Here is a 10,001-nt window from a genome sequence, read left to right on the forward strand (position 1 = left end):
TGCCCTTCAGCAATGGTCACTTGTGAAAAGGGTTAAAGTTTCAAAGATCTGAGGTTTCCCACTGCCAGAGGGCAGGGTTAGATGGGATATTGGGAACAAATTCTTCCCTGGGAGGATGCTGAGGCCCTGGCACAGGTTTCCCAGGGAAGCTGTGGCTGCCCCACCCTGGAAGTGTCCAAGGCCAGGTTGGATAGAGCTTAGAGCAACCTGGGATAGTGGAAGGTATCCCTGCCCATGGCAGGAGGTTGGAACTGGATGATCTTTAAGTTCCCTCCCAACCCAAACCATTCCGTAGTTCCATGCCCAGGCCCTTCTTTTGAATCCACACACCACGACCAGAGTGAAAACTCCAAACAAATCTCCATCCATCCCTCAAATCTGTCCTGATGCCAGTAGGTTTTTTCTTCCATCCAGCTGATAGAAGTGGTTGTCCTCTCTCTCCTGTTGTGTTGCACCTTCATCAGGATGGGCTTCACACCTCTGGAAGTGGGCCCTGACTCCACGGTGAGAAAGATGATGGTCCAGCACCATCATTTCCATAAATTTCAACTCCTCCAGCAACCAGACAGGCAGGATGAACCCCACGGGAGCAGGGAATGAGCCGGTACTTTGGCACGGCCCTCCCAGAAGGGGTTGGCAACACATTCCCTTCATATTCCCAGCCTCCTTCCCCCTCTCTTCCAATCTCTCTTCCCTTCCCTTTATGTAAATGGAAAATAACAATTAGTTTATTTTTGCTTGTGCAAATTACAGCTCCCAGGGAGCTGCCAGCTGCCAGGGCTGTGCAGGAGCTGCGCTCCAGCCTCGGCCTCTTCCATGAATAAATAACCTGGTGGGGGTGGGAAGACGCTCCCTCTGCTTTCCCTCCACTCTCATCCATGGAAAGGGAGGATTGGAGGGGGCTGAAAACCCAAGGAACCTTTGGATTTTCTGGTGTGGGTAATTAAACACTGAGCAGATGACTTAATTGGGAGCTTGGCAAGGAGGGACACGGAGTTGTGGGGATGGAGAGGGGAACAAGGGGATTCCCAGGCACTGGGGATGGTGACTCCAAGGAAAGCTGCACTTCCCAGACAGCTGGGATAGCAGAGGGCATTGGCTGGTGGGATCTGATCACCTCCGGATCTGAGGACTGACGCTGTCCTGGAATGTTTCCCACTTGGCAGTGGAACTGTTTTCCCTGCACACACATGGATGTGCATCCTGCATCCCACAGCTTGCATCCCGCATCCCACCTCCTGCATCCCATATCCCACCTACTGTATTGCACCACCTGCACACACACAGGCAGCGATGGCTAGGAGTTGGAATTGCTGGGATTTGCCGGTGTTGCATCCTTGATGGAGTTTATCCGGTCAGGGAAGGGTGGGCTGGGCAGTGTCGGGCTCCTTCTTGCTCCTCACGATCCGGAGCTTCCCGTTTCTCCTGGATCAAGGGGCAGTGACAACTAGCACACACCCTGCTGCAGGGAGCATCCCATATCCCATCTCCTATTCCCCATATCCTGCATCCCAATTGTCATATCCTATTTGTCACGTCCTTTATCCCGCATCCAATATTCTCTATTCTTGCATCCCTGCACCCTATATCCCACCATCTGCATCTCACACCCAGTGTCCTGTATCCTTGCATCCTGCATCCCATATCCTTCATCCCAAATCCTGCATCTCACATCCCACCTCCTGCATCCCACTACCTACATCCCACATCCAGTGTCCTGCATCCTGCATCCCACCTCCTGTATCCCATATCCCTCTTCCTGCATCCCATACCCATATTCAGGATCCACAAATCCCACAGCACCAGCAGCACCCCTGGGTGATGCAAACCCACCCAAACCCAAGGAATTTGGGATAAAACCCCAGCTGTGGTCCTGTTCGTGTTATGCAGGGGGGTTTTCCACGTCCTGGCTTTCGGGAAGGACCTCACCTCCTGCTGAGTTTAGGGATGACATCAATGGAACTGGGGGAAGGCAGAGAGCTGGAAAAAATTCCAGCCTTCAGGATGAGCCGTGCAGTGCCAAAGCCATGATCCCATGGCAGAGCTCTGTTCTACCAAGGTGATAAATGGAGATAAATTTATTTTATATAAATATATTTTTATATATAAAGTGAGCAGGGCAGTGTTTGGCTCCCAGGGATATGGGAATATTGAGGAGGCAGCCATGCATGGAGCATGAAAAGGAGGGAATGTGCAAAAAACCCAAATCTGGCCAGTACAGAATATAAAGATCCCCTCAAGCCAAAAAATTCCAGCTCCAAACCGAGCCCAGGCACTGCTCAGAGTAGCTCAACCCCGAGCTCAGAGCCAAATCCAAGATTTTCTTTTGTCCAGGATTAATTTGGCTGAGATTCGAATGAATTCCTGCTTTTTAAGCGAACATTACCCCAAATTCCTCCATGCCCAGCATCCCAACCCATTTCTTCCCTGGGATTGAATTCCAGGACTGGAGTTCTCACCTTACGGAGATGTTGGGTTTTGTGCGGAACACCAGAGCAGTTTTGGGACAAACCTGTGGGGTGGGAGCATCAATAAGCGAGGAGGAAGGAGCGAGGGGCACTTTGGAGATGCCGCATTGATCGGCTCCTTGTGGTTTTCCACCCGTTTCCAGCGATCCCGGTAATTCCTGCTTAGAGGTGGCACAGAGCGCCCAGCAGGGGTGCAGGGGAGCTTTGCCACGGACTGTGACAGATCCTGAGGATCCATGGATAAGGTGCTCCAAGGTGCTGCTGCGTTTGGGGGTGAGCATCCCCCCAAAATCACCCCTCTGCCCCATGGAAAACCCATAGGCTGGGAAGCTGGAGGAATTCCAGCCATTTCCCAGCCCAGCAAAGCCCAGGGGGCCTTCAATGGGCAAGTAAAGCTTGAAAATGGGGTTAAGGAGCTCTGCAGGAGAGGGACATGGAGGGGACCCCCAGGGCTTGTCCCCATGTCCCCATCCCAAGTGCCAGGCAGCCCGTGGAGCATCCCTTTGGACCAGGCTGCTGTTCTCACCCCTGGAAAAAGCTGAGGATGGAACTGAGGATGCAGGAGATGCCCATGAGGAGTGGAGGGACTGCAGATCCTCACAGGAGGGAGGGTGTGGTGTCCTGAGGTCCTGCAACCCCATGCAGACCCCAAAAAGCAGCAGGAAGATGGAGAAGGAGGCTCCAGCCCCGCCCAGGGATCAGAAAAAATGAGGGAAAAGCTTTGAAACCAGGTCAGAGTGACCCCAAACACCACACATCCTCCTGCAGCAGACGTGGTGGCACCCGCAGATCGCCGCAGTCCTGCGGCACACAGGAACACACGACCCTGTCCCACCTCATCCCCATCCCAAAACATGCGCCAACACCCTTGGAATACACACACAATCCTGAAAATATTGCAGCCATCCCAAAAAACTCTGCAAACCCAAGCTGGGACCACCCAGATCCCACCCAGAGCCCGGGGTGCGGGGGGGGGGGGGGGGGGGATCAGCCCCAAAAAGGAGACGAGTCATAAACCAGCCAAATTTGGGCTTAAACCACTTCAGTTTTTATTATTTATTCAGCAAAGCCAAATCCCAGAAAGCTGGGAGCTTCAGGAGCCCGGAGAAAGTCTGGATGAAGGGGCAGAAGGGTGCAATTCCACCCTCAAATCTCCCCGAAAAACTGTGGGATGGGGTCCCCCATGGAGGACCAATGTTAGCGGGTGGCAGCAACACCCTGTGTCCTGCTTCAGGTATTCCCTTACTCAGGGGATTTCCAGGAGGGTTCGGGGGGAAAAAAAAATGAGCGGGTAACTAAAAATACAAATCACAGTGGCACAAGGAATTGGGGATCCCTTCGGGATGAAGAGGAAGGGATAATATCTGGATTGCCAAAATAATCCGGGATCTCTCCCAGGTTGTTCCCCCCCCCCCCCCCCCCAAAATGAAATCTGTAAATCAAAAGGGAGGAGGCAAAGGGGAAAAGTGGGAATCCTAAATTGCTGCCTTCGCTCTGCCATGGAAGTGGAGAAAGGATTCCAGAGCGGGAGGTGAGCGCTGTCACCCCACGGGCACCGTGCTGGGTCCTGGGGTGATGCCCCATGGGACAGCGCTCCCACAAAACCCCACAGAGCCCCTGAAGTCAGCTCTGCTTCTCCAACCAGCCCCAGCGCAGCTGGGAAAAGGGGCACTGACCCCCAGGATGTGCCCATCGGGAACGTGGATCACGGGAAGATCCAGAAGTGAGGATTCAGATGGCGGGGGCTGAGATCCCTGGGCTGGTTTGGGGAAGGCACCAGCTCCAAACACTTTTCCTCCCCAAATTCTCCTTATTTGATCACAACCAGGCAGCTGGATGCGTTCTCCCCCCCCCAAAAAAAAAATAAAACAAACACATCAAGAGAAGGGGATATTGGGAGGAAAATTAGGGAATAACCCACCAGGAAGCTGTGATTCACCTCCAAAAAATTGGAGGATGCGATGTCCCGTGAGCGGCTGCATGGGTTAATTTTATTTAGAGCCAGGTTTGCAAAGTTTCCCTGGATCTAAATAAATACAGGAATAAGGGGTGAATCCCCCACCTTCCAAACACCCCTTTTTGTTCCAGCCCTGGGACAAATGTCCCTCTTTGCATCCCAGCTCCCATCCCAAAATCCAAGTCCGATATTGAGCCGAGCTCAGGCTGCTCAAAAACCCTCTGGCCACAAAATAAGACACCAAAAAGATGGAAAAAGATGAAGAAAAGGGGGAGTGAGGCTTGGGGGTGCAGAAGAGGTAAGACTAGAGGGTTGTGGGGTCACAGGCACCCCACAAATCCCAGGAGAAGCTGGGGGGTTACATGAGCACGGTGGAGACTTATGGAAGCGGCAGGAGGGAACACGCCACAGCCTGGGGACCTGCCACAGCTGAGCCTGGGCAAAAATACAAGACGGAAAATACACCTAAATATTAAAAAATGACATAAAATGCCCAAAAACTATGTTGGACCAAGGGTTGCGTTGGAATTTGTCCCGCTGAGTCCAGGAAAAGCTGCAGCCATGCTCAGGGTTTGCGGCAAAGGGAAAAATATCCTTAAAAACAGTCCCCAAAATGTCAGTAAAAAACCAACTCAAAAGCTTGGATTGGGGAAGGTGTGGGCTTGGTTTGTTAAGGGGTTTTTTTTAACCTTTTTTAAATAAAAAATTCAAGAGGGAGAAGCCAAAAGAGGAAAGAAAAATCATTTATTACCGTTGAAAATCAAGCCAGCGGCTCGTCAGGACGGTGTCGGACAAGCTGGGACCAAACTGGATCCGGTGACTTTCCAGCAGCTGCAGGGACGAAGGTCTCCAGGACCCTCCAGCCGGGAAAGAAAACCAAAACCACCCAGAACCCGGCTGGAAAAAACAAAAAGGCAGGAAAAGTGAAAAGCCAGAGTTCAATGGGGCAGAGGCGACGCTCAGAGCCGGACTTATCTCAGCGGGAGCTCGGGGAAGGTTTTGCATCCGCACCGGGAATCAAAGGGAAGAATAAACAACCCCCAAACAAAACCCCGATGCTGCGGGAGCCCCCCAAAGTTGAGAGAAAACCCGACCCAGGCTCTAGTTGAATATAAGTTTTTATCTTGATGCAACATCATTAAAACCGTCACAAATCGAAACAACAGGTCGTTAAAAACGCTTCGCACGATCAGTCCCTAAAATGCACCAGGCTCCCAAGCTCGCTTTGTCCGCAGGACCCTTTTGTTTTTCACCACCCTCCCCCCACCCCAAAATTTGTTTTTTTAATGTTTTTTTTTTCTCCTTTTTTAAATAAGCAACTCGTTTAAAAAAACAAAAACAAAACAAACCCGCCCCGCTCCTCCGCGCAGGATCGGTCCCGCTTTCGCTCCAACGATTGCACGAATTCTTAATCCTCTTTTTTTTTCCTCTTGTTTCCACAACAAATAATGTGCATTTTCTTGCCGTCTTTTTTTTTTTTTTTTTTCCAAACATCGAGGTTAAAATAAGATTTTTCCGTTTCCCGAGGGTTAATAAATAAATCTGGTGCATAGTGAGATAGCAGCCAACCGTTTGCAGTCCATATATTACTATATTGCCTTTCAGGTCACCCTAAAATTGTTACCTCTTCCCCTCCCTCCCCTCCCCACTATTTTTAAGAGCATAGATAATTTTAAATCTCTATAAAACAGTATTATTTCACCCAATCGATTCCTGTATATAGTGCATTCGGCTTCTTCCCAACATCGTTAAATTAACTCGGATATTATTTGCATGCTATTACATACAAACTTTTAAGACTCGTGTATTTTTTTTTCTCTTTTCTAAAGGATTTTAGGGTTTTTTTGTTCATTTTTTTGTTGGTTTTTTTGTTCGTTTTCTTTTTCTCGTAAATCACCAAGCAAAATATAGGCTCAAGGGAAAAAAAAAAAAAAAAGAAAAGAAAAAAAAAGGCAAAAACGAACTAATTTTCTACATATTTACAAGGGTGAATAAGTTAAATGTGGCTCAGGTTTGCCGGCCGGGAATGGGGGGTGGGCGGAGGGGCCGGGCAGGGCGCAGCGCTGCCGGGGACCCCCCCGGCCGATCCGTGGGGACCCCTCGAAGAATAAAAATCCCAATGGAGGGGAAAACCCGCAGGAAAAGGGCGGGGGGGGGGAGAAGCCATCTGGATGGTGCTGATGCTCCCGGGAAGGGGGGCGGGTGGCCGTACACGTCCCGCATGCAGGGCTGCCCCCCACTCCCCCACGCCGGGACCCCCCACCCCGAGTCCCGATGGGTGGGTGTGTGGTGGGAGGGAGGGAGGGGGTGAGTTCAACTTCTCCTCCCCAAAATTTCAGTGGGGACTTCATAATTTATTTTTTTTTTTTAATATAAGCGGCAGGTTTGCTGTCCCCCGCATGAGGAAAAAAAACAAAAAGGGGATCCCACCCCATCCCACCAGCCCGGCTCACATGAAGAAGTCAGCGGTGGCTTTCGGGGCAGCGGATGGGGAGGGCTCCCTCGGGAAGCCCCGGCCGGCCAACTTCTCATATTTTTCTTTGTACAGATCCCTTTCCTTGGCCAAGCGGGTCACCTCCTGCTTGAGCTGCTCCACCTGGCTCTGCAGTTGGCATTTCTCGTTCTCCAAGATGTGCCGTTGCTGGACCCGCTTGTAGCGGCAGGATTGAGCGTAGCCCCGGTTCTTCAAGGTCCTCCTCTTCTGCTTGAGGCGGATCACCTCCTCCTTGCTGAAGCCCCGCAGCTGCCGGTTCAGCTCCCGCACGGACATACTCACCAGCTGATCGTCGGAGAACCGGTCCTCCAGGCGTAGGTGGTGATGATGATGATGGTGATGGCCGGGATGGTGATGGGCGGCCGGCGGCAGCTCCTCAGCCCCGAAGGGTTGAGGTCGGAAGGGCTCGTACCCTTGGTGGTGGTGATGATGATGGTGAGGGGCACCGATCAACGCCTCCACCGCGTCCTCCGGCGTCAGGTTGAGAGCTTCGGGGTTGAGGTGATGCTGGTAACCCGACATCCAGTATAGCTCCTCCAGCTGCTGTTTGGAGCCCAGGGAAGCGGCGGTGGTAGCCGGGGGGCCGGGGGCCGGTTGCCCACCTGGGCTGGGAGCGCAGAAGCTGGGCGAGGAAGGCACGGAGGAGCAGGGCGTGCTGAGCGGGGTGGACGACAGGGAGCCGGCGGGCAGACGGTGGCACAGCCGCTCCGCCTCCGCCGGCTCCTTCTTCACCTCAAACTTCATCAGGTCGAAATCGTTCACGTACTCGATGGCGAGGGGGCTCGTGGGCAGCTCCGCGCTCATGGCCAGCTCCGAGGCCATCTCAGTCCATGGAGGGACCGGAGGGGGAGCCCCGGGCACCGCCGCTCACCGAGGGTCCCGCGGGCTCCGGGAGCCTCCTCCGAGCGGGCTCCGGCGCAAGCGGCTGCCCCGACCGGGCTCCGGAACCCTCCGATGGAGCTTTGCGGTGTGGTTCAGCGGGGCTCCGGGACCCTCCGCGGGACTCAGCCGCGCTCCGGGAACTCCCGACGGGACTTTGCGGTGCGATTCAGCCGGGCTACGGGACCTTCTGACGGAGCTCTGCTGCGGCGCTCAGCGGGGCTCCGGGACGCTCCGACCGGGATCCGCTGCGGGGCTCAGCCGCGCTCCGGGACGCTCCGATGGGACTCCGCGGGGAGGTTCAGCGGCGTCCGGGATGGGGCTCTGCTGCGGGGCTCAGCCGGGCTCCAGGACCCTCCGCCGCGGCTCTGCTGCGGGGCTCAGCCGGGCTCCGGTGCTCGCCTCCGACGGGACTTTGCGGTGCGGTTCAGCCGGGCTCCGGAACGGGCCTCCGGGATCCCCAGCCGGGGCTGCGGGGCAGCCACCTCTCTCCGTCGGGGCTCGGCTCCGCTCCGCAGCCGGGCTCCGCTGCTGGGCTCCGGGACCCTCCTCCGGCCGCCACAGCTCTGCGCTCGGGCCGGGCGGGCTCCGCCGCTGCCTGCGGCCGGTCCCCAATGGCGAGGAGCGGGCAGCGCCCTGCCCGCCCCTTCCTGCCTCCCCTGGCACCTGCCCCGGCCCCACCTCCCCGGGCTCCGAGCCTTCTCCTGCCTCCTCCTCCTCCTCCCGCCGGGACACGGCGCCCTGGGGGCGGGGGCCGCTCCCCTTCCCGCCCCTACCCGCGACCGGCGCCGCCGCCGCCGGGCGCTCAATGGAACTCGCCGCCTTTTATATGGGGAAAACGAGGCACGGCCCCTCCCAGCAAGGCGGGGCGAAGATCTTCCAGCCTATCAGCACCCCGACAGCCCGCTTCGATTTGCATATCCCCATGGCAACGCCCCCAGGGCAGCTGTCAATCTCCGGAGAGGGGGGAAATGTTCCGGGTACCCCCTGGACCCTTTCGGCTCCCGCATCCCGATGTGTGGCTTCATCTGCCATCCACCGCCCGGAGCGGAGCGTGGGGTGGAGAAAAACAGCCAAAAATCCTAATTGCGTACTCCCCAAAATTGGGAAATATCAAAAAAAAGGATTGTTGAGCCTAAATCGGGTTTGGTGTCACCTCGCTGAGGGATCACAGCATCCCACTGGATGACATTGGAGCGCAGCCCCTTCCCCGCCTCAGGAACAGCCCAGGATCCTTCCCAAAGCACTTTCATCCTTTCAGAAAGTCAAATAAATACAATTTTGGTATTCTCGGGCTTTCCCATAAGCTGTTGGTGGTCAGGGAGCAGCCACGCGCACCTCTGTGCTCCAGTGCTGCCTCTGGTTTCGGAGGTGACATCCACACCTGGCACAGGTGACATCCACACCTGGCACGACTGAGAGTGTCACCAGCTGGAGGACCAGGACCACCATCCCAGCACCTGGAAAAGGTGTCCCTGGAGCCGAGTGGCAGCTGGTCAGGGAGTTTTGGGGGTGCTCACCCCACCCCTGGATGAGGCCCTGGCTGGGATGCAGCCACGTTGCTCCATCTGCCACCTCATGGCTGCTGCAGCCTGGGAGGAACAGGACAGGGAAACTGAGGCATGGGGCAGTCACCATGGAGTTGTCCCATTTAATCCCAAGGGATGAGCAGCTTCATCCCACAGAGGCTGGCAACACCCACCCACTCATCCCCTCGGGGTCCAGGATTGTCTCTGTCACCCACAGGATGCATCCTGGGTCCCACTGCATCCCAGTCCAGCTGCATCCCACAGGCAGCTCCTTGGGATGTTGGGGGGGACATTCCCCTCATCCACCCAGTGGCTGCTTGGGAACTTGGGGACAGGGGACACTGCCCTCCATGACTGCTAATCGATCCTGGAGATGTAGGGTCAAATTAATGCAAAAAAGGTGTTTTTTGAGGATGAAAATCTTTATCCCGCTGCAACTCCAGCAATTATAATCCCACATTATTGCTTTTGCTGGATCTGCCCTCTGGGGAGGGTCCATCTTCCTCCTGCTGATTGAGTCAGGGAAGGGTCATGGATGCAGGCAAAGCCCTAAACGTGACCCCCATTCCCTGGTGATCCCCCCTTGGAGACCCCAAACTTGGGTACAACTTGAGGGAGGGGGCAAAGAAGTGGACAACGTAAAACCCTTTTCGTGCAGTGGTTTTAACCCTTTT

The 10,001-nt window shown here is 55.0% G+C and overlaps 1 protein-coding gene across 1 annotated transcript; it reads right to left on the reverse strand.

Moving 5' to 3' along the window:
* Positions 1-5,150: 5,150 nt before the first annotated feature.
* On the reverse strand, positions 5,151-8,489 carry MAFA (MAF bZIP transcription factor A). Its single transcript, XM_069005589.1, has 2 exons — positions 6,879-8,489; positions 5,151-5,322 (listed from the first exon to the last, which is right to left on the reverse strand). Exons 1-2 carry the CDS (start codon positions 7,739-7,741, stop codon positions 5,202-5,204), a joined length of 984 nt encoding a protein of 327 aa, XP_068861690.1. The 5' UTR covers positions 7,742-8,489; the 3' UTR covers positions 5,151-5,201.
* Positions 8,490-10,001: the final 1,512 nt, after the last annotated feature.

Source organism: Aphelocoma coerulescens, chromosome 2, assembly GCF_041296385.1.
Source record: "Aphelocoma coerulescens isolate FSJ_1873_10779 chromosome 2, UR_Acoe_1.0, whole genome shotgun sequence".
Classification (NCBI taxonomy): Eukaryota; Metazoa; Chordata; class Aves; order Passeriformes; family Corvidae; genus Aphelocoma; species Aphelocoma coerulescens.

Bases quoted from the DNA above. Each gene is read 5' to 3' on its own strand.
- MAFA (XM_069005589.1), bottom strand. From the start codon at position 7,741: ATGGCCTCGGAGCTGGCCATGAGCGCGGAGCTGCCCACGAGCCCCCTC. The intron at 5,323-6,878 runs GTGAGCCGGGCT...TGTTTTTTCCAG, and splicing joins GCCACCGCTGACTTCTTCAT to CCGGGTTCTGGGTGGTTTTG.